This window comes from Suncus etruscus, chromosome 11 (genome assembly GCF_024139225.1).
Source record: "Suncus etruscus isolate mSunEtr1 chromosome 11, mSunEtr1.pri.cur, whole genome shotgun sequence".
Classification (NCBI taxonomy): Eukaryota; Metazoa; Chordata; class Mammalia; order Eulipotyphla; family Soricidae; genus Suncus; species Suncus etruscus.
In genome coordinates, this window is record NC_064858.1 from 57,997,971 (window position 1) to 58,022,117 (window position 24,147).

The 24,147-nt window shown below is 39.9% G+C and overlaps 1 protein-coding gene, 1 non-coding gene and 1 pseudogene across 3 annotated transcripts in view; 2 read left to right on the top strand and 1 right to left on the bottom strand.

Moving 5' to 3' along the window:
- Nucleotides 1-1,340: 1,340 nt before the first annotated feature.
- The window catches only part of WASHC3 (WASH complex subunit 3), a 66,070-nt gene continuing 43,263 nt past the window's right edge, over nucleotides 1,341-24,147 (bottom strand). For both annotated transcript variants that reach the window (XM_049783176.1, XM_049783175.1), the window contains exon 7: nucleotides 1,341-1,604. In XM_049783176.1, the coding sequence (XP_049639133.1) occupies nucleotides 1,520-1,604 (85 nt within the window). In that variant the 3' untranslated portion in view covers nucleotides 1,341-1,519. The remainder of the gene's footprint in view (nucleotides 1,605-24,147) is intronic.
- On the top strand, nucleotides 1,698-4,704 carry LOC126022882 (60S ribosomal protein L32-like; annotated as a pseudogene).
- LOC126023400 (U6 spliceosomal RNA) lies at nucleotides 5,509-5,615 on the top strand. The gene has a single exon (XR_007500525.1). It is a non-coding gene; the product is annotated as a U6 spliceosomal RNA (small nuclear RNA).

Below are 24,147 nucleotides of genomic sequence, written 5' to 3' on the forward strand. Positions count from 1 at the left end.
TTTTTCTCAGAATCTGCCTTCTGTTTCTCTCTGAGTACTGTCAATCACAGGCATTTCAGTATACAAGTAATTATTCACGAAGAACATTTTACACTGTGCAAACCAAATTTTTCTTTAAAATGATTATGTCAGTGATTCTTTGCTCACTGTAAACCACATTAAAATCATCTTCAATTCCTCTAATACTTGACTTAGATAATACTTAAACTTCAGAGGTGAGACTTCCTGCATAAAACTATGATTAAGTTAAGTGCTAGTTGCTACCAACAGTTTCAAATTCAATACTTTTCTGCTATAATTTTTTAATTAAATTACTGTGAATTACAAAATAACAGAGACATTTTGAGATTTAGTTCAATATCATAATAAATTTCTTATATTTTCTAAAACACTCACACATACAAAAAATTGAAATAACTGATACTGAGTATTCCTGATGACAAAACTTCCATTTTTATTTTAAAATGTTTTTTTTTGTTTTGTTTTTGTTTTTGTGTCATACCTGGCAGCTCTCAGGGGTTACTCCTGGCTCTACGCTCAGAAATCGCCCCTGGCAGGCATGGGGGACCATATGGGATGCCCGGATTCGAACCACCATCCTTCCGCATGCAAGGCAAATGCCTTAATCTCCATGCCATCTCTCTGGCCCCTATTTTAAAATGTTTGGCTTTCCTTTCCCCTTTCTCCGAGACTGCAGTGCTTTGGGGTTTTGCACACATACCAGGCTGTAGTGCTTATCAGAACACACAATAAGGTATGGTGTTTAAGCATTGGCTGTTGTGCTCAACAAAAACTCCTTTATGTTTGGGAGGTGAATGATGAGCTTTTAGGCCACATCTAAGTGATGCTCAGGAGTGAGGCCTGGAGGTGCTCAGAGAGATCAGGTATTATCCTGGGATTAAACAAGGCTAGGCCAAAGTGACTGCATGTGAGGTGAGTGCCTTCCCTCCGCTGCTGTATCCATGCCACCTGGACTCTTCTAGCTGTGCACTCACTGTGGCAAAACTTAGTTGAGGCAAACATAGTACAGTATGGTGTTTGCCCAGGGCTACAATTCCCAGCCAGGGTGCTCCCCAGGGTGCTCACATGATTTTCCATGGTGCTGTGGTACAGTTGTAAATTACTTGTGTCACCAAGGATGACAAAGAGCAGAACTTGAAAGTTCGACTAGAAAGTCGAACTTGAGAAAGGTGCTGACAAGGCAGGTGCTTTTAAGCCTCTCAGCTTTTACCTCTTGGTACACACTGACTTCAATTAGCATGTTCACTGTATCCCTGAGTATTATGGTTCATCTTCATCTTTGTAGTGCTTACTGCATTATTTAGCAATAAGATAGACTATGAGGTTATAAATATTTTATTTTCTAATAGAGAATTTTTGGTGGAAGTAAAGTGGTCACTTGGTGATTCTGAAAGTTCCAACTCAGGTTTTCAGGCTTGCTTTCTTAGTGAATCTGTCTGTCTGTCTATATGTATCTATATATCTAAAAAAATATTCCATGTGTCCTTCTTAGCAAAACTTAGTCACTAAAGGAAGATTCACTCTCTGAACTGTATTCTATGCTTTTTTCACCTTCTTCATTAGGCACCGGAGCATCTGGTGTCCTGAAAGAGAAAGTGAAAATAAATGAGAGTTTTTCTAATTTAAAACAAAATTAACTAAAAAGCAAGTTCCTCTTAGAATAACAGGGTTAGAACATGCACAGGTATGTGGCTTTCACTGTTACCCATACCCTGTACATGTGGCCGCACATTTTCCACATACTGTGATGAAGTGATTCCTGAAAATGGTAAAACATTGTCTTCTCTCTTGCCATTCTTTCCAGAATGTGCCATGTCAGGTCTCTGTGCTCAGCATCATGGAGGCTCCACTAGAGGCAGTGTGGCATTTTTGGTGTTTCTGGGCACAAACCCTATAGCCTCCCAGTATCCATGAGGGACAAAGAAAAGAAAACCCCAAAAGAGAGGGAAAACTGGGGCCAGAGAAATAACACAGCAGTAAAGCATTTGCCTTGCATGCAGTTGACCCAGGATGAACCTGGTTTGATTCCTGGCATCCTATTCAGTCCCCTGAGCTTGCCAGGAGCGATTTCTTTTTTTTTTTTTTGTTTTTGTTTTTGGGCCACACCCTGTGACGCTCAGGGGTTACTCCTGGCTATGCGCTCAGAAGTTGCTCCTGGCTTCTTGGGGGACCATATGGGACGCGGGGGATCGAACCGCGATCCGCCCTAGGCTAGCGCAGGCAAGGCAGGCACCTTACCTCCAGCGCCACCGCCCGGCCCTCCAGGAGCGATTTCTAAGCACAGAGCCAGGAGTAACCCCTGAGCATCGCTGGGTGTGGCTCCAAAACCAATCAGTTACTAACCTGTTAAAAAAGGGCGAGTGGCCAGAGCGATAGCACAGCAGTAGAGCGTTTGACTTGTACGTGGCTGACCCAGTACAGACCTCGGTTTGATCCCCGGTATCCCATGTGGTCCTCCAAGCCAAGAGCGATTTCTGAGCTTTGCATAGCCAGGAGTAACCCCTGAGCATCACTGGGTGTGCCCCCCCCCAAAAAAAGGGGGAGAAAGCAAGAGCTTCATGTGCAGAAAAGGAACAGGAGAAATATGAAGGTGAGGGAATTCAAGAATGTCTACTAAGAAACACAGGCAATATGAAAACTTGGTTAAAAAAAAACTGTGTATTCAGCCCAAGGAGTTCTTTTATGTTGGTGGAATTTTTTTTTACTTATTTTTTTTTTCAGAGAATGAATATAAAATGTCTGTTAAAAATAGTGTCTCTGGGGCCAGAGAGATAGCATGGAGGTAGGGCATTTGCCTTACATCCAGAAGACGGTGGTTTGAATTCCAGCATCCCATTTGGTCCTCTGTGCCTGCCAGGGGTGAATTTCTGAGCGCAGAGCCAGGAGTAACCCCTGAGCACTGCCGGGGGTGTCCCCCCCCAAAAAAAAGTGTCTACAAGATTCCTTGATATGAAGCTACACTACAACTTGGTGTGGATGTGCTATAATAAACCAAAACGAAATTTTAATAGTGCCATTAAAACTGTCAACTAGAGAGGCTCACTGGGTTAGAGAATCATTTCATCAATGTGGTAAGCACTCTAACTGAGTTCTGCTTAATCAAGCCTACTTCAGGTGAAACTGAGAGAAACCAAAAATAGCTGATGTCTTTGCTGTTTTGGTGTTTATTTCTTGTTTTGTTTTCGGGTCCACATTGGCTGTGCTGAGGTGATGACCTATTTGTGCTCAGTGGTGACCCCTACTGGTGGTTAGAGGCCATAGTAGGGAAGGAGTCCTGGGCTTACACATGCATGACACATGATCCAGTCCTTTGAGTCATAGCCCTTACCTGTTATATATACTATTTGAACATTATCAAACTTATTTTCTCTCTCATTAAAGATTATTTTGTTTTATCTTGCTGGGTGTTTTGATTATACACAGTATGCTCAGTGCTTACTCCTGACTTAGTTTGTGCTCAAGCATTATTCCTAGCAGGGTTTGGGGGACCATATGAGATACTAGGAATAGAACCTGGGTTGGCTACATGTAAGACAAGTGCTCTACCCTCTGTACGATTGCTCCAGTGCCCCCCCCCCCAATTCTATTCTTATCAAAAATTTAGGGCACTAACAGACAAAACTTGTGTTTGCAGCAAAAGTAATTCCTAAAACTAAAAAAATGTATAGCCAAGTATTTTTAGTTATTAAAAATTGTGGTTAAGATTGGTTTATGCTTTGACCTAGATTTTTAATATAATATCTGGCAAGCTGAAAGGCAGAAAGAAATGCTGGCATTGCTCCCTGGCTGTTGAACAGAAACGTACTTGTTCTGCTATACAACTATGGGCCATGTTTATGAGGTGAACATAGGGAAGATTTGAAGCTGGTCACAACATTTCCTGAGTAATGCTCTATTTGTCATAATTGATAACATGGGACCATGGTCTTCATCACTGTCTAGAGAAGGAAGAACTCTGGAAGGAGAGGCTTATTCAGCACATTTTCCACATTATATTTCCAAAGTATATTTTCTTTGCTATATAGTTGAATTCTCTCTGTCCTCACTTTAATAGGGGAAAATACCAGAGGGAATTATTTGACTAGTACATCAAAACTATATCTACGGCAAAAACTATGTATCAATGGCAACCCAAACAAATAAAACAATGCACACACACAACTTCCCTTAAAAAAAAAAAAAGCTACCCAGAACTCCCATCAGCTCTTGCGCCCCCTTCCCCTTCTCTTCCTCAGTGCTGCCTATGGAGGTGGCTGCTATCTCCTATTAGACATCTTGACAATTCTCAGACCCCTTGCGAAGCCCAAGATCATCAAAAAGAGGACCAAGAAGTTCATCAGGCACCAGTCTGACTGCTATATCAAGATTAAGCGAAACTGGCGGAAGCCCAGAGGTGTTGACAACAGGGTGCACCGAAGATTCAAGGGCCAGATCTTGATGCCCAACATTAATTACAGGAGCAATAAGAAGACAAAGTACATGCTGCCTAGTGGCCTCCGGAAGTTCCTTGTCCACAATGTCAAGGAGCTTGAGGTGCTGCTTATGTGCAACAAATCTTACTGTGCTGAGATCGCTCACAATGTCTCCTCCAAAAATCATGAAGCAATTGCGTAAAGAGCGGCCCAGCTGGTTATCAGAGTCACCAATCCCAATGTCAGGCTTCATGGCGAAGAAAACATGTAGGCAGTCTTTGGGCACGTGTTATTGTCTTAATAAAACCATAAACTGCCAAAAAAAAAAAAAAGGTACTCAAGAGTTTAAAAACAGCACAGGCTTAAAGACCAGAAATTAAAAAAATTAAGTTAATACATGTATGTTTTGATAAAAATATTTAACACCATGGTTAGGAACAGAGACTGGGGATACAAATGTTAGTTTTGGTACTTCTGAACTTTGAGTTATTGTATTAAATAGTATGATGATTCAAATAGATTACTGAATATAAAGAATATAAGTAACATCTGACACAAAGTACACTAAATATTTATCATCATTATTTTATCAATCATCATGATTGCTGAATTCTCATTATTAACACATGTGTGTAGTATGTGCCAGGAGGTCTTAAGGTTCTGGAAAGCCATGGAAGAACAGCACAGAAGTTCTTCCCCTAAATAGGCTGGTACGTCAATGGGGGAGGTGAAAAGGTAAATTACTATGAATTATATGAAATGATGGACACAAAGAATTTGTGTTTACGTAAACAATAAAAACCTCTGCAAGTGCTGGCCAGAATAGTAGAAACCTATGAAGGGGATTGGGAATAGGAACACGGATTTGCTACAATCAGAAAAATGGGAATGACACTCAAATACAGGGAAATGGGTTATGGTGGCCCTGAGGATGCATAGCACGAAATCATATGCCTCATGTGAATTGGTACAAAAGAAAAATGGGGTACAAAAGAAAAATTGGTACAAAAGAAAAATAAAGCCTTTGGGATTTCAGTTGCAAGCTGAAGTATAAGAGTATAAGAGTGTAAGTATAGTGCTCACTTCGGCAGCACTTATACTAAAATTGGAACGATACAGAGAAGATTAGCATGGCCCCTGCACAAGGATGACACGCAAATTCGTGAAGCGTTCCATATTTTTTTTTGACACAAGGGTTGAAAGAAATAGAAGCCTTCATTGAAATAGTTAGACAACATGTGGAAATCTTATACAAGCCTTTTAAAATTGAAATATAATTCATATGGCATATAGTCTTACTTTTTTTCTTTTGGTTTCTGGGCCAAACCCTGAGGCACTCGGGTTTCTTCTGGCTTGGCACTCAGAAATCGCTCCTGGCAGGTTCAGGGAACCATATGGGATGCTGGGAATTGAACCCAAGTCTGCCCTGGGGTGGCTGCATGCAAGGCAAACACCCTACAGCTATGTTATCTCTCCGATCCTAATCATACTTAAAAGATTATATCTTTATTTAAGCACCTGATTACAAATATGTTTGAAGTTGGATTAGTTATTAAAAAAAAAGCACCACCTTCACCAGTGCAACATTCCCACCACCAATACTCCCTCCCATCTTCCTCCTCCTCCACCCCCTGCCTGTATTCTAGACTGAAATTCTATTTCTCTCATTCACTACCATTGTCATGATAGTTGTTAGTGAGGTTATTTCTCTAACTGAAGTCACCACTCTTCATAATGTGGGCCAGTACTTCCAGCCCTAATTTCTATTGTCTCTGGGTGTTATTACAATAATGTCTTTTATTCTTCTTAAATAGCACAGAGTGAGACTATCTGTATCTATATCTTTCCCTCTGAATTATTCTACTCAGCATAATAGTTTCCATGTCCATCCATGTATAGCAAAATTTCATGACTTCATCTCTCCTGATAGCAGCATAATATACCATTGTGTATATGTGCCACAATTTCTTTAGCCACTCATCTGTTGTCGGGAATCTGGATTGTTTCCAGAAGATTTTGGCTACCATAAACAGCACTCCAATGAATACATGTGTGCAGAGGGCAAATTATTTATTGTGTTTTTGTGTTCCTAGGGTATATCCCTAGGAGTGGTATAGCTGAATCATATGGGAGTTCAATGTCCAGTTTTTTGAAGAATCTCCATACTGTTTTTCATAAAGGCTGGGCTAGATGGAATTCCCACTAGCAGTGAATGAGAGTTCCTTTCTCCCAACATCCCTGCCAGCACTTATTGTTCTTGCTCTTTATGATGTGTGCCAGTCTCTGTGGCGTGAGATGGTACCTCATTTTTGGTTTGATTTACATCTTTCTGATGAGTAGTGATGTGGAGCTTTTTTTTTTTTTTCATGTCTTTTAGCTATTTGTATTTCTTCTTCCCATTTTTTGATGGGTTATATATTTTTGTCTTGTGAAATTAGATCAGTACCTTGTGTATCTTAGATATTAAGCCTGTAGCTGATAGGTATTAAGTGAACAGTTTTTCCCCTTCAGTGGGTGGCCTTTGTATCCTAGTCACTATTTCCTTTGAGGTGCAGAAGCTTCTCAGCTTAATTTAGTCCCATTTGTCTATCTCCACTTCCACTTGTTTGGACAGTATTGTTTCCTCCTTGAAAATGCCTTTCATTAGGCTGAAGAGATAGCATAGAGGTAGGGCATTTGTCTTGCATGTGGCTGACCCGGGAGGGGCTAGATCCATGCTTGGCATCCCACATGGTCCCCCAGCCTGTCAGGGGCAATTTCTGAGCACAGAGCCAAGAGTAACCCTGAGCACCACGAGGTGTGGTCCAAAAACCAATCTATAAAGCAAAATAAAAATGCCTTTCATCTCAATGTCATAGTGTTGTGTTTTTTTGTTTTTGTTTTTGTTTTTGTTTTAGTTTTGGGCCACACCCGGCGTTGCTCAGGGGTTACTCCTGGCTGTCTGCTCAGAAATAGCTCCTGGCAGGCACGGGGGACCATATGGGACACCGGGATTCGAACCAACCACCTTTGGTCCTGGATTGGTTGCTTGCAAGGCAAACACCACTGTGCTATCTTTCCGGGCCCTGTTATAGTGTTTTACCTATGTGCTCTTCTATATACCTTATGGTTCCAGGTCTGCTATCAAGGTCCTTAATCCATTTTGATTTGACCTTTGGACATGGTATTAGATGGAGGTCCAATTTCACTTTTCTGCATGTGGCTGACCAGTTGTTCCAGCACCCACCACTTGTTGAAGAGGCTTTCCTTGCTCCATTTTGCATTTCTTGCTCTTTTTCCAAAGATTAATTGATTATATGTCTGGGAAACATTATCTGAATAATCAAGTCTATTATATTGATCTGAGGGTCTGTCTTTATCTTAATACCATGCTGTTTTAATGACTATTACTTTGTAGTACAATTTAAAGTTTGGGAAAGTAATGCCTCCCAGAATATCCCTTTTCCTAACAGCTGCTTTATCTATTTGTGAGTGTTATTTTTCCAAATGAATATCAGGAGTGTTTGATCCACTTTTTGAAGAATGTCATGGTCAATCTGCATTAAATCTATTCATTGCTTTGGGGAGTATTGCCATCTTTATTATGTTAATTCTCCCAATCCATGAACAGGATATGTGTCTCCATTTCCTCATGTTCTTTTTTATTTCTTGAAGTAATGTTTTGTTGTTTTTTTTGTATAGGTCCTTCACTTTTTTAGTTAAGTTGACTCCAAGGTATCTGAGTTTGTGTGGCACTAATGTGAGTGGGGTTGTTTTTTAAATGTCCACTTCTTCTCTATCATTATGGGTGTATAACCACCACTGATTTTTATGTGTTAATTTTGTAGCCTGCCACTTTGCTATATGAACCTATTGTTTCTAGAATCTTTTTGGCAGAGTCTTTAGGGTTTTCTAAATATGAAAATAGCATGTCATCTGCAAACAGTGAGAGCTTGTTTTCTTCCTTTTCTATTCTTGATGAACTTGATATCATTTTCTTGCCTAATTGCTGTGGCAAGAATTTCCAGTACTATACTGAATAGGAGTGGGAGTGGGAATGGCTTGTCTTGTAACAGATTTTAGAAGATAGGCTTTTGGTTTATCTTCATTGAGAATAATATCTACCATTGTTTTGTGGTAGATAGCCTTGACTATATTGAGAAAAGTTCCTTCCATTCCCATCTTGATGAAAGTTTTTATCATGAATGGTGTCTGACCTTATCAAATGCTTTCTCTTCATCTCTTCTTTTTCTCTTCATCTCTTGATATGATCATATTGTATTTCATTTTTCTTTTTGCTGATATGGTATATTATGTTAGTTGATTTACATTTGTTAAACTATCCCTGTATTCTATAAGTGAAACCTATTGTGTCATGGTGTATGACCTTCTTGATGAGGCTTTGTATCCTATTTACCATGATTTTGTTGAGGATCTTTGCATGGCTTATTAAAAAATCTCTCTCTCCCCTTTTCTTTGTGAGTTTTGTTAATGGTTTATCAATCTTGTTTATTTTTTTCAAAGAACCAACATTTGCTTTCATTGATCTTTTTTTACTGTTTTTTGGATTTCCACTACATTGATTTCTGCTCTAAGCTTTGTTCTTTCCTTCTGTCTACTTATTTTTTATTCCTTTTGTTGCTCATTTTCTAATTTATAAGCTGTGTCACTAAGCTTTTTATGTAGGCCCCTTCTTCCTTCCGGATTTGTGCTTGCAAAGTTATAAATTTAACTCTTCTTACCACCTTTGCTGTGTCCCATAAATTCTTATAATTTGTGTCTTCATTGGCATTTGTTTCCAGGAATGTTTTGATTTCCTCTCTGACCCACTGGCTTTTTAGTAGTGAGCTGTTTAATTTCCAGGTATTAAAGCTTTTCTTCTGTGTCTCTTTGTAGTTCACATAAATTTCAGTGCACTGTGATCTGAGAAGGTATCTGTACAATTTCTATCCTCTTGATTTTATGGAGGCATTCTTATGAGCCAACATGTGGAGTAACTTGGAGAATGACCCATGTGAAATGGAGAAGAATGTGCATTCTGTTCTCTGGGTCTAGAGTGCCCTATATATCTCTACTCGCCACTTTCTTCCATTTCTTCTTTCAAAGCAAGTATATTCTTGTTGGGTTTCAGTCCTATTAAGGGGTGACAGGGCAGTGTAGAGGCCTCCCACTATTATTGTGTTGCTATTGATTTCTTCTTTCAGATTTGACAACAATTGTTTAAAACATTTTGCTGGTCCCTCATTTGGTTTGTATATGTTTCGGAGTGTGATTTCTTCCTGTTTTACTTATCCCTTAATTATTACAAAATGTCCATCTTTGCTCCTTATAACTTTTCTAAGTCTAAAGTTTGTGTCTTCTGATATTAACATGGCTACTCCAGCTTTTTTAAGGGAGTTATTTGCTTGCATAGTTGTCCTCCAGCGTTTGATTTTGAGTCAATTTTGTTCTGCTATTCAGATGTGTTTCTTGTAGGCAGCATAATATGACTTTCAGCTTTTGATCCATTTTGCCACTCTGTGTTTCTTAAGTGGTGCATTTATTCCATTGACATTAACAGAGATATTGTCATGGGATTTAGTGTCATCTTTGTGAAGAAGTTTGGTGTGTCTGTAGGTCTATGTTATATATATATATGTATAGTAGACCTTTCAGTTTTTCTTTTAAGGCTGGTTTTGAGTCTGTAAAGTGTCTGAGCTGTTGTTTATCCATGAAGATACGCATGTTTCCTTCACACCTGAAAGTGAGTCTGGCTGGGTGCAGTATTCTAAGTGAAGCATCCATTTCATTGAGTTTTTTCTCTATATCCCAGCATTGCTTTTGTGCCTTGAGTGTTCCTTGTGACAGATCTGCTATATATCTTAAGTATGCTCTTTTGAATGTGATTTCCGTTTTTGATCTTGCTGCTTTTAATATTCTATTTTTCTCTGTGGGAATCATCATTTTGAGTAGTATGTATCTTTGGGTGCTTTTCTTCTGGTCTCTTTTAGCTTTTACTCTCAGCTATGCAGGTTTTGTTTGCATGCAGTCTTTAGCTCTGGGACATTCTCTGTAATGATGTCCTTGACTGTTGATTATTTATGGGGATTTTCTTCCTGGGTTTCAGGGACTCCAATGATTCTTATGTTGTTTCTTTTTTTTTTTTTTTTCTTTTTTTTTTATTTAAACACCTTGATTACATACATGATTGTGTTTGGGTTTCAGTCATAAAAGGAACACCACCCATCACCAGTGCAACATTCCCATCACCCAAGTCCCAAATCACCCTCCTCCCCACCCAACCCCCGCCTGTACCCTAAACAGGCTCTACATTTCCCTCATACATTCTCAATATTAGGACAGTTCAAAATGTAGTTATTTCTCTAACTAAACTCATCACTCTTTGTGGTGAGCTTCCTGAGGTGAGCTGGAACTTCCAGCTCTTTTCTCTTTTGTGTCTGAAAATTATTATTACAAGGGTGTCTTTCATTTTTCTTAAAACCCATAGATGAGTGAGACCATTCTGCGTTTTTCTCTCTCTCTCTGACTTATTTCACTCAGCATAATAGATTCCATGTACATCCATGTATAGGAAAATTTCATGACTTCATCTCTCCTGACAGCTGCATAATATTCCATTGTGTATATGTACCACAGTTTCTTTAGCCATTCGTCTGTTGAAGGGCATCTTGGTTGTTTCCAGAGTCTTGCTATGGTAAATAGAGCTGCAATGAATATAGGTGTAAGGAAGGGGTTTTTGTATTGTATTTTTGTGTTCCTAGGGTATATTCCTAGGAGTGGTATAGCTGGATCGTATGGGAGCTCGATTTCCAGTTTTTGGAGGAATCTCCATATCGCTTTCCATAAAGGTTGAACTAGACAGCATTCCCACCAGCAGTGGATAAGAGTTCCTTTCTCTCCACATCCCCGCCAACACTGTTTATTCTCATTCTTTGTGATGTGTGCCATTCTCTGGGGTGTGAGGTGGTATCTCATCGTTGTTTTGATTTGCATCTCCCTGATGATTAGTGATGTGGAACATTTTTTCATGTGTCTTTTGGCCATGCGTATTTCTTCTTTGTCAAAGTGTCTGTTCATTTCTTCTCCCCATTTTTTGATGGGGTTAGATGTTTTTTTCTTGTAAAGTTCTGTCAGTGCCTTGTATATTTTGGAGATTAGCCCCTTATCTGATGGGTATTGGGTGAATAGTTTCTCCCACTCAGTGGGTGGCTCTTGTATCCTGGGCACTATTTCCTTTGAGGTGCAGAAGCTTCTCAGCTTAATATATTCCCATCTGTTAATCTCTGCTTTCACTTGCTTGGAGAGTGCAGTTTCCTCCTTGAAGATGCCTGTAATGTCCTGGAGTGTTTTGCCTATGTGCTGTTCTATATATCTTATGGTTTTGGGGCTGATATCGAGGTCTTTAATCCATTTGGATTTTACCTTTGTACATGATGTTAGCTGGGGGTCTAAGTTTAATTTTTTGCAAGTGGCTATCCAATTGTGCCAACACCACTTGTTGAAGAGGCTTTCCCTGCTCCATTTAGGATTTCCTGCTCCTTTATCAAAAATTAGATGGTTGTATCTCTGGGGAACATTTTCTGAGTATTCAAGCCTATTCCACTGATCTGAGGACCTATCCTTATTCCAATACCATGCTGTTTTGATAACTGTTGCTTTGTAGTACAGTTTAAAGTTGGGAAAAGTAATTCCTCCCATATTCTTTTTCCCAATGATTGCTTTAGCTATTCGAGGGTGTTTATTGTTCCAAATGAATTTCAAAAGTGTCTGATCCACTTCTTTGAAGAATGTCATGGGTATCTTTAGAGGGATGGCATTAAATCTGTATAATGCCTTGGGGAGTATTGACATTTTGATGATGTTAATCCTGCCAATCCATGAGCAGGGTATGTGTTTCCATTTCCGTGTGTCCTCTCTTATTTCTTGGAGCAGAGTTTTATAGTTTTCTTTGTATAGGTCCTTCACATATTTAGTCAAGTTGATTCCAAGATATTTGAGTTTGTGTGGTACTATTGTGAATGGGGTTGTTTTCTTAATGTCCATTTCTTCTTTATTACTGTTGGTGTATAGAAAGGCCATTGATTTTTGTGTGTTAATTTTGTAGCCTGCCACCTTGCTATATGAGTCTATTGTTTCTAGAAGCTTTTTGATAGAGTCTTTAGGGTTTTCTAAGTAGAGTATCATGTCATCTGCAAACAGTGAGAGCTTGACTTCTTCCTTTCCTATCTGGATTCCCTTGATATCCTTTTCTTGCCTAATCGCTATAGCAAGTACTTCCAGTGCTATGTTGAATAGGAGTGGTGAGAGAGGACAGCCTTGTCTTGTGCCAGAATTTAGAGGGAAGGCTTTCAGTTTTTCTCCATTGAGGATAATATTTGCCACTGGCTTGTGGTAGATGGCCTTCACTATATTGAGAAAGGTTCCCTCCATTCCCATCTTGCTGAGAGTTTTGATCAAGAATGGGTGTTGGACCTTATCAAATGCTTTCTCTGCATCTATTGATATGATCATGTGGTTTTTATTTTTCTTGTTATTGATGTTGTGTATTATGTTGATAGATTTACGGATGTTAAACCAGCCTTGCATTCCTGGGATGAAACCTACTTGATCGTAGTGGATGATCTTCTTAATGAGGCATTGAATCCTATTTGCCAGGATTTTGTTGAGGATCTTTGCATCTGCATTCATCAGTGATATTGGTCTGTAATTTTCTTTTTTGGTAGCGTCTCTGTCTGGTTTAGGTATCAAGGTGATGTTGGCTTCATAAAAGCTATTTGGAAGTGTTTCTGTTTGTTCAATTTCATGAAAGAGTCTTGCCAAGATTGGCAGTAGTTCCTCTTGGAAAGTTTGATAGAATTCATTAGTGAATCCATCTGGACCTGGGCTTTTGTTTTTCGGCAGACATTTGATTACTGTTTTAATTTCATCAATGGTGATGGGGGTGTTTAGATATGCTACATCCTCTTCCTTCAACCGTGGAAGATTATAAGAGTCCAAGAATTTATCCATTTCTTCCAGGTTCTCATTTTTAGTGGCGTAGAGTTTTTCAAAGTAGTTTCTGATTACCCTTTGAATCTCTGTCATATCAGTAGTGATCTCTCCTTTTTCATTCCTGATACGAGTTATCAAGTTTCTCTCTCTCTCTTTCTTTGTTAGGTTTGCCAGTGGTCTATCAATCTTGTTTATTTTTTCAAAGAACCAACTTCTGCTTTCGTTGATCTTTCGGATTGTTTTTTGAGTTTCCACTTCGTTGATTTCTGCTCTCAGCTTTGTTATTTCCTTCTGTCTTCCTGTTCTTGGGTCCTTTTATTGAGCATTTTCTAGTTCTATTAGCTGTGTCATTAAGCTACTCAGGTAAGCTCCTTCTTCCTTCCTGATGTGTGCTTGCAAAGCTATAAATTTTCCTCTCAGTACTGCTTTTGCTGTGTCCCATAAGTTCTGAGAGTTTGTGTCTTTATTGTCATTTGTTTCCAGGAACCTTTTGATTTCCTCCTTGATTTCATCTCGGACCCACTGGTTATTGAGCATGAGGCTGTTTAACTTCCAGGTGTTAAAGTGTTTCTTCTGAGTCCCTTTGGAGTTCACAAATAATTTCAGAGCCTTGTGGTCAGCGAAGGTAGTCTGCAAAATTTCTATCCTCTTGATCTTATGGAGGTATGTTTTATGTGCCAGCATGTAGTCTATCCTGGAGAATGTCCCATGTACATTGGAGAAGAATGTGTATCCAGGTTTCTGGGGATGGAGTGTCCTATATATATCCACTAGGCCTCTTTCTTCCATTTCTCTCCTCAGGTCTAGTATATTCTTGTTGGGTTTCAGTCTGGTTGACCTGTCCAGTGTTGACAAAGCCGTGTTTAGGTCCCCCACAATTATTGTGTTGTTGTTGATATTATTTTTCAGATTTGTCAGCAGTTGTATTAAATATTTTGCTGGCCCCTCATTCGGTGCATTTATGTTTAGGAGAGTGAATTCTTCCTGCTCTACGTACCCCTTGATTAATATAAAATGTCCGTCTTTGTCCCTTACAACCTTCCTGAGTATAAAGTTTGCATTATCTGATATTAGTATGGCCACTCCAGCTTTTTTATGGGTGTTGTTTGCTTGGATAACTTTTCTCCAGCCTTTTATTTTGAGTCTATGTTTGTTCTGACTATTCAGGTGCGTTTCTTGTAGGCAGCAGAAGGTTGGATTGAGTTTTTTGATCCATTTAGCCACTCTGTGTCTCTTAACTGGTGCATTTAGTCCATTGACGTTGAGAGAAAGAATTGTCCTGGGATTTAACGCCATCTTTATTTCAAAATTTGGTGTGTCTTTTGGGTAGTCTTGTCTTAGATTAGGTCTTTCAGTTTTTCTCTTAAGACTGGTTTTGTGTCTGTGAAGTTTCTGAGCTGTTTTTTGTCTGTGAAACCATGTATTCTTCCATCAAACCGGAAAGTGAGTTTTGCTGGGTATAGTATTCTGGGTGAAGCATTCATTTCATTCAGTCTTGTCACAATATCCCACCACTGCTTTCTGGCATTGAGCGTTTCTGGTGACAGGTCTGCTGTAAATCTCAGGGAAGCTTGCTTGAACATGATTTCCCCTTTTGATCTTGCTGTTTTCAGAATTCTGTCTCTATCTGTGGGATTTGTCATTGTGACTAGGATGTGTCTTGGGGTGGTTTTTCTGGGGTCTCTTTTGGTTGGTACTCTTCGGGCATGCAGGATTTGATCACATATATTCTTTAGCTCTGGAAGTTTCTCTTTAATGATGTTCTTGACCATTGATTCTTCCTGGAAATTTTCTTCCTGGGTCTCTGGGACTCCAATGATTCTTAAGTTGTTTCTGTTGATCTTATCATAGACTTCTATTTTCGTCTGTTCCCATTCTTTGACTAATTTTTCCATTGTCTGCTCATTTGCTTTAAGTTTTTTGTCCAATCTCTCCTGCTGTATGGAATTGTTATGTATCTCATCTTCCACAGCACCAAGTCTATTCTCAGCTTCTGATACCCTGTCCCAGAGCTTATCCATTTTGTCATTCACTTCGTTTACTGACTTTTTCAGTCCTGTTAGTTGACATGTTATTTCAGTTTGGAGTTTTGTCATTTCTGCCTTCATATTTTCTTGGTTCTTATTAGTGTTCTGTTCAACTCGATCCATGGTTTCTTGGAGTCTGTTGAGCACCTTCCATATTGCTAGTCTAAAGTCCTTATCTGAGAGGTTGATTAGTTGTTCAGTCATTATCTGGTCCTCAGAATTGTCATCTTCATTCTCTATGTCTGATGCTGGCCTGCGCTGTTTCCCCATTGTCACATTTGTATTGTGGGTTTTTCTACGTGTTGTAGTGGTATTCATTGTCTATATGATGTAGGCAGCACACTCCTCTGGCTCCTCCCTTTCTGGATGGGCTGACTTGCCTCTAAGGGAGGGGAGTCCTCCGTGGATGAAGCCTCACACTGGGTCAAATCTTAGGCCCGAGCATGTAACAGAGAAGACAGTCCAGAGAGAAATGTTTGCTTCTGTGATATAACGCCGTTCTTAGTGTGATTTTTCCTTCTTGTTGCAATGGAGTTCTTTCCTTAGAAAGAGTGCACGGCCGCGTAGCGAAGCGGAGCGGCTGTGCTCCTCTGAGCCTCTTTTTGCCCCACTCGCAAGAGTTTCACGCAAGAGGACAGTAGACAGACATAGACAGGTCACACTCACAGTCTTTCACAGCTGAGCCCCACTGGGCCGGTGTACTTTTGCGGATTTTCCCCGCCTGGTGTCACACACAAGGAGCCAGCTTTTGCAAAGGTTAGCCGGTTTTTATGCTCTGAAGTCCCTCCCTGAAAATGGCGTCTGGGCGAGCGAGGTTTCTGGAGGCTCTTTTTGCCCCACTCGCAAGAGTTTCACGCAAGAGGACAGTAGACAGACATAGACAGGTCACACTCACAGTCTTTCACAGCTGAGCCCCACTGGGCCGGTGTACTTTCGCGGATTTTCCCCGCCTGGTGTCACACACAGGGAGCCAGCTTTTGCAAAGGATAGCCGGTTTTTATGCTCTGAAGTCCCTCCCTGAAAATGGCGTCTGGGCGAGCGAGGTTTCTGGAGGCTCTTTTTGCCCCACTCGCAAGAGTTTCACGCAAGAGGACAGTAGACAGACATAGACAGGTCACACTCACAGTCTTTCACAGCTGAGCCCCACTGGGCCGGTGTACTTTCGCGGATTTTCCCCGCCTGGTGTCACACACAGGGAGCCAGCTTTTGCAAAGGATAGCCGGCTTTTATGCTCTGAAGTCCCTCCCTGAAAATGGCGTCTGGGCGAGCGAGGTTTCTGGAGGCTCTTTTTGCCCCACTCGCAAGAGTTTCACGCAAGAGGACAGTAGACAGATATAGACAGGTCACACTCACAGTCTTTCACAGCTGAGCCCCACTGGGCCGGTGTACTTTCGCGGATTTTCCCCGCCTGGTGTCACACACAGGGAGCCAGCTTTTGCAAAGGATAGCCGGTTTTTATGCTCTGAAGTCCCTCCCTGAAAATGGCGTCTGGGCGAGCGAGGTTTCTGGAGGCTCTTTTTGCCCCACTCGCAAGAGTTTCACGCAAGAGGACAGTAGACAGACATAGACAGGTCACACTCACAGTCTTTCACAGCTGAGCCCCACTGGGCCGGTGTACTTTCGCGGATTTTCCCCGCCTGGTGTCACACACAGGGAGTCAGCTTTTGCAAAGGATAGCCGGTTTTTATGCTCTGAAGTCCCTCCCTGAAAATGGCGTCTGGGCGAGCGAGGTTTCTGGAGGCTCTTTTTGCCCCACTCGCAAGAGTTTCACGCAAGAGGACAGTAGACAGACATAGACAGGTCACACTCACAGTCTTTCACAGCTGAGCCCCACTGGGCCGGTGTACTTTCGCGGATTTTCCCCGCCTGGTGTCACACACAGGGAGCCAGCTTTTGCAAAGGATAGCTGGCTTTTATGCTCTGAAGTCCCTCCCTGATCTTATGTTGTTTCTGTTTAGTTTATTTGAGACTTCTATTTTCATCTAATTCCAGGGCATTTCATTACCACCCCTTCCCTCCCCCACAAACAGATTATGAAATAAACAAAGGTTTGATCTGTGACAATGAATCATCTCTAGAGCACCACCAGCAGTAATCCCTGAGCACTGCTGGTGTGGCTGAAAAGCTACAAAAGTTAAGAAAGAATGAAACACTTCACCAAACCAGAATAAAATAAGATATTAAAGCATTTTATAAGTAATAGTCTTAAAGCAATGTTAATAATAATATCATAATTTCCAGAGTAGATATTCATATTCTTACGAGAAATAAATTTGGCATTTTATATTTTGATCAGAAATGCTCTCCCTCAAATGATCTTGCAGTGTCTATGAACTTTTTAAGTGTGTTTGTATTTTTCCTCTGTTTTGGGGCACACCAGTACTCAGGACATAATTCAGGGATCATACCTGGGGAATATTTGGGAGACTATATATGGTGCTGGGAATCAAAGAAAATACCTTAAATGCTGCACTTTTAAACCTTTCTGTTGAAGCAAGTTTAAGTTACTTTCTGCAATCCTAAACTTGAAAATTCTACTACAAATATTTTTAGTTTATAGCTCCTAATTCAAGAGATTTATATTTGTGTTTGAATTCTTAGCCTCTTTAAGGACACAAGAGTACATGTAGACGTTCTTTGACAAAACATTTATGCAGATACTAGTAAAAACATTTTTAAAAAATTCTTTCAACTTAAAATAATTTAAAGTAAGAGCCAGTAACACTGTTAATAAAATTATTGCTGAGTGAGAGGAAAGAGAATGTGATAGTTATTATTAGAATCATTTTGCCATTATTGGCTGAAAAAAACACCTAAAATTAAGTCATCACATGGTATTGTTATCAATTAGGGGTATTCTTGGGGCTGGACTGATAGCACAATGGTAGGGCCTTTGCCTTGCATGCGGCTGACCCAGGATGGACCTGGATTTGATTCCCAGTGTCCCCTATCGTCCCCTGATCCAGGAGCAATTTCTGAGCACATAGGTGTATTATCACAGGAGCTCTTGGCAAAAGAAAAGAGTAAAACACTACAAGGGGACCGAAGTGGCAGCACAACAGTAGGGCATTTGCCATGAATGTGGCTGGCCCAGGACGGACCTAGGTTGGATCACTTGCATCCCATATGGTCCCCCGAACCAGGATTGATTTATTTCTTGGGGGGGGGGCACACCTGGCGACACTCAGGAGTTACTTCTAGGTCTGCACTTAGATATTGTCCCCGGCTCAGTGGACTGTATGGAATGGAGATTGAATCAGTGTCTGTCCGGGGTCAGCTACATGCAAGGCAAATGCCCTACCACTGTACTACCATTCTGGCTCCAATTTTCTTCTGCCAGGAGTGATTTCTGAGCACATAGCCAGATGTAACCCTGGAACACTGTTGGATATGACCCCCAAACAAACAAACAAGCCACTAAAAGTGTTCTGAGAGTGGAGATGCTTTAAAAAGATACTGTGGTGTTTAAAAAATGACAATCTCTACACTGATATTAATAATGGTTGTTGAGTCTCATTTCAGTGTGACATTCACCCATACTATAGCAGCACTGGGATTTATCTCCTCTGAATCCACATCAAAGAATCCTATCCTTTATAGGAAGTAGATTCTGGCTACCAGGAAAGTCAAGAAATAACTAATATTGTAGAGTAAGTAAGTGCAGACCTAAGTAAGATAGACTTAGCAGTTCATCTAACATTCTTGAATGCCTCTTGCCTTGCTTGCAACTGTTGTTGATACTGCTTTTTTGAAAACAGGTGTAACAGACTCTAATAACCACTGCTTTGTTAGTCTTATGCCCTCTTATTCTCATGATCAAGAACTCTAATATTGGACCAATTACAATTTTATTTTTGACACTGCTTCCCCACCCCACAAGGATCCACACTTTCCCTGTCTTGAATACAGGCAGGGGTAGGGGGAGAGAAGATATGGGGACATCGGTGATGGGAAGGCTGCACAATGAAGGGAGATGTTCTTGTTATGACTGAAACTCAACTACAATTATGTTTATAATCATGGTGTTTAAATAAAGAAATTATTCAAAAAGATCCACACATTCTAAGTTAAGTGGTCTCTATTGGACCAACTCGTCTCTAGGGGAAACCCATTGGTTGAGGACTGGCAAGTGCATAGAATGACAATGCAGTAAAGAATCAATAAAAACCTATTTTTGGAATTGTTCAGTTGAGAATTGAGATCTGTGCTCAACCAGCCAAAACCAACTCCTTACTTTATTGCATTGCTGTGTAGCAGGAAGTAGATAAAAATCACTGGCACACAAGGAATTCTCTCAGTGGGCAAGATAATCAGGTGGACATTTCTAGAATATAAGTCAACAAAGTTTTCCAGTATTTTCCTGGTTAATATTAACCCCCCTTTTGACTGATAAACATGCTGATCATTACTTATATTTCTGGCAACCATAACAGTAGTCATTTCTGGCCTTGGAGGTAGAGTATAAATATTTGAATAGATATCTCCAGGAGAAATGCCAATCGAACTGGTTTTGTTCAAAGCCTCCACAGTAATTTGGACTCAATTACATGCTTTCCTTAGTCAAATCAATATGCTGCAATATGCTGATGTGTGACTAGTCAGAATTCATTTTCAGAAGGTATATTATTTTATACAAAGTTTGAAATACAGATTTCTCAGTTTGGAAAAACAATAATTCAAAAAGAATAACTACTCTGTGCATGTTAAAATGACTTTGTTGAAAACAATAGAGTATTCAGACAATCACAGGATTATAAACAAGTTATGATCCAAAAATCTAGTAAATCTAATTGTTAGTTAGTTGCTACATATTTCTAAAATATCATTTGTTCAATATTTATTACTTCTGCAGTGCACAACTTCTGAACAACTTCATGAAGAGTGTATTCTTTTTCCCACTTTACAGAAAACTGATACGCAGGGAGAATCAGTTTTTTAGTGAGGGTCACAAAACTAGAAAATAACAAGATCTAAACCCAAGCATACCTATCATTTTTTCAAGTCAGTTTGAGCCTGAGCCTGACCCTATATTATCAGCATTTTCTTGTCATGCTGATGGGCAAGTCCAGAGCCTAAAGGACAAACTTATTTTGTTTGTTTTGTTTTTTGGTCACACTTAGCGGTGCTCAGGGGTTACTGCTGGCTCTGTGCTCAAAAGTTGCTCCTGGCAGGCACGGAGGACCATATGGGTTGCTGGGATTTGAACCACCATCTGTTTGAATCAGCTGCATGCAAGGCAAATGCCCTACTGCTGTGCTATCTCTCCAGAACTAGATAAACTTGTTTTAATAGTAAGAACACTAGGTGATCACTAAAAGAATTTCTAAGACAGATTTAACTGCTCTATATAAATAAATGGGAAACTTATATTAGGTTAAACATAAACTTTCCATTTCCTTTCCCCTTTCTTTTCTTTTCTCTGTAGGGATCAAAGAGGTAGTATGGAATAAGGCACATGCCTTACATATGGCTGATCCCAGCTAGATCCCTGGTATCACACAATACCCTGAGCACTAAGTCTTGCTAGCTGTGGCCCTGAAAGTGAGTGATCTCAGGCATCACGAGGCTCAGACAATGCCACACTTTTAGGCACTTGCATTCAACTTTTGACCAGATTACTTAGAATTCCAGGGACCAGGCCCCCTGAGCATCATTTGGGAGCACTACATAAAAAAAAAAATCTCCTGAGTAAATGACAATGAAGTACATTTTCACACAATTTTCCATTTTAGTGACTCTGTTAACTAATTTTTTTTTTTTTTGATTTTGGGCCACACACGTTGATGCTCAGGGGTTACTCCTGGCTATGTGCTCAGAAATTGCTCCTGGCTTGGGGGAACATATGGGATGCTGGGGAATTGAACTGTAGTCTGTCCTAGGTCAGTCGTGTGCAAGGCAAATACACTACTGCTGCGACACTGCTCTGGCCCCCTGTTAGCTAATTTTTATAAGATAAAGAAGACTATACTTATGTAAAAATTTATGTAAGAATTATGTAAGAATTATAATTTGCAAAACTTGAATTAAAAATATTAAATATTCAGAAGCAGCAAACATACAATTTATTTGAGAATATCTTTTTTAAGCACCATGATTGCAAACATGTTTGTAGTTGGATTTCAGTTATAAAAATGAGCACCCCCTTCACCATTGCAATCTTCCCACCACCAATGTCCCTCATTTCACTCCTCTCCCACACCCACCTCTATTCAAGACAGGCATTCTATTTCTCTCACTCATAACCACTGTCATGACAGTTGTCAGTGTAGTTACCATATTTTCCGGTGTATAAGACAACCCCCTACTTTTCCTGTTAAAATACAGGGTTTGGGCTATATTCACCATAAAAGATGACCTCTCTTTTAATGCACACCAAATGGAAATTAAAAAACATAAGAGAAGAAGAGTAGAACCCTCAAAGGTTAATAATATATGTTTAATAAAGCTAGACTTTGGAATGCCAATAATCATTTTACATTTGTCATTTGTGACTGTGATTTTTTAATTGTGATCTACATTAAGAGCAGGGAGAGGGGGCTCCTCCAAGAGTAGCTGGCTGGGGTGCAGTAATTAATAGGACAGCTAGAGGGAGACAGAGCACCTTCTCTATGTTCCATAAAAGCTGAACAGAGGTCTGAGCACCAGAAAGTCACATACCAGTGATGACACTGGCAGCTGGGTGTGATGCAGTGCTCGGTAACTCAGCTCCTCTGTGTGTCCTGAAAGATTAATCAGGAATAGCAGAGGACTGAGTGATGACACCTGGCAGCTGGATGGGATGTGGTAATAAGAGGGGGCAGATCACTCATTCCTGAAGTGGGAGTAAGTTTCAGCATGCTGCATACCAGCATATAAGATGACCCCCAACTTTTAAGAAGTTTTTCATGGGTTAAAATGTCATCTTATATGCCAGAAAATATGGTATTTCTCTAACTGCACTCACCACTCTTTTTGGTAAGCTTCATATTGTGGGCTGGTCCTTCAAGCCCTCATCTCTATTGTCTCAGGAAATTATTACTATACTGTCTTTTATTTTTCTTAAATCCCATAGATGAGAAATTATTCTTTATTTATCTCTCTCCCTCTTAATTTACTCAGCATAATAGTTCCCATATACATTCATGTATGAGAAGATTACATGACTTCATCTTTTCTGACAGCTGCATTATGTATATGTATATATCTTTAGTTACTCATTTGTAATTGCGCATCTTGTTTGTTCCCAGGTTCTGGCTATTGTAAACAGTGCTGCAATGAATATGGCCATGCAGAAGGCATTTTTGTATTGTGGTTCCTAAAATCACAATTTTGTATTTTGTGTTCCTAGAATATATCCCTAGAAGCCACATAGCTGGATAATATGGGAACTCAATTTCCAGTTTTTGAAGACTCTCCATATTGTTTTCCAGAAAGACTGTACTAGAGGACATCCCATCAGCAGGGAATGAGAGTTTCTTTTTCCCCACATCCACACTAGAACTGATTGATCTCGTTTTTCTGTGATGTGTGCCTTTCTCTGTGGTGGGAGATAGTACCTCATTGTTGTTTTGATTTGCATCTCTCTAAGGATTAGTGATGTGGAAATTTTTTCATGTGCATTTTGACCATTTTTATTTCTTCTCTGAGGGAATGTCTATTTCTTATCCCCATTTTTGATGGAATTAGATGCTTTTTTCTTGTAAAGTTCTGTCAGTACCCTGCATATCTTAGATATTAGTCCCTTATCTGATGGGTATTCGGTGAATAGTTTCTCCCATTCTGTGGGTGGACTTTGTATCCTTGTCACTATTTTCTTTATGGTGCAGAAACTTCTCAATTTAATACAGTTCCATTTATCTTTGTTTCCACTTGTTTGGAAAGTTTTGTTTCCTCCTTGAAAATGCCTTTCATCTCAGTGTCATAAAAGTGTTTTACCTACATGTTCTTCTATATACCTTATGGTTCCAGGTCTGATATCAAGGTCCTTAATGAATTGGATTTGACCTTTACAAATGGTGTTAGATGGAGGTCCGAGTTCACTCTTTTGCATGTGGCTGGCCAGTTGTCCCAGCACCATTTGTTGAAGAGGCTTTTCTTGCTCCATTTTGCATGTATTGCCCCTTTATCAAATTTACTGTATGTCTGGGGAACTCTCTGAATACTTGTTTATTCTATTGATCCGAGTTTCTGTCTTCTTTGCCATACCATGCTGATTTCAGTGATTATTGCTTTTTTAGTACAATTTAAAGTTGGGGAAAGTGAAGCTTCCCATCTTTTCTCTAATAGTTGCCTTAGCTATTTGTGGGTGTTTGTTCCAAATGAATTTCAGGGATGTTTGATGCATTTATTTGAAGAATGTCATGGGTATCCTTAGAGGAATTGCATTAAATTGGTACACTGCATTGCTCCCAATCCATAAACAGGGTATATGTCTCCATTTCCTGGTGTCCTCTTTTATTTCTTGAAGCAGGGTTTTATAGTTTTCTTTGTATAGGTCCTTCAACTCTTTAGTTAAGTTGATTCCAAGGTATCTGAGTTTGTGTGGCACTCATGTGAATGGGATTTTTTTTTAATGTCCACTTCTCTATCATTATTGCTGTATAAGAACACCACTGAATTTTGTGTGTTAATTTTGTAGCCTGCCATTTTGCAATATGAATCTATTTTTTCTAGAAGCTTTTTGGCGGTCTTTAGGGTTTTTCTAAATATAGTAGCATGTCATCTGCAAACAATGAGAG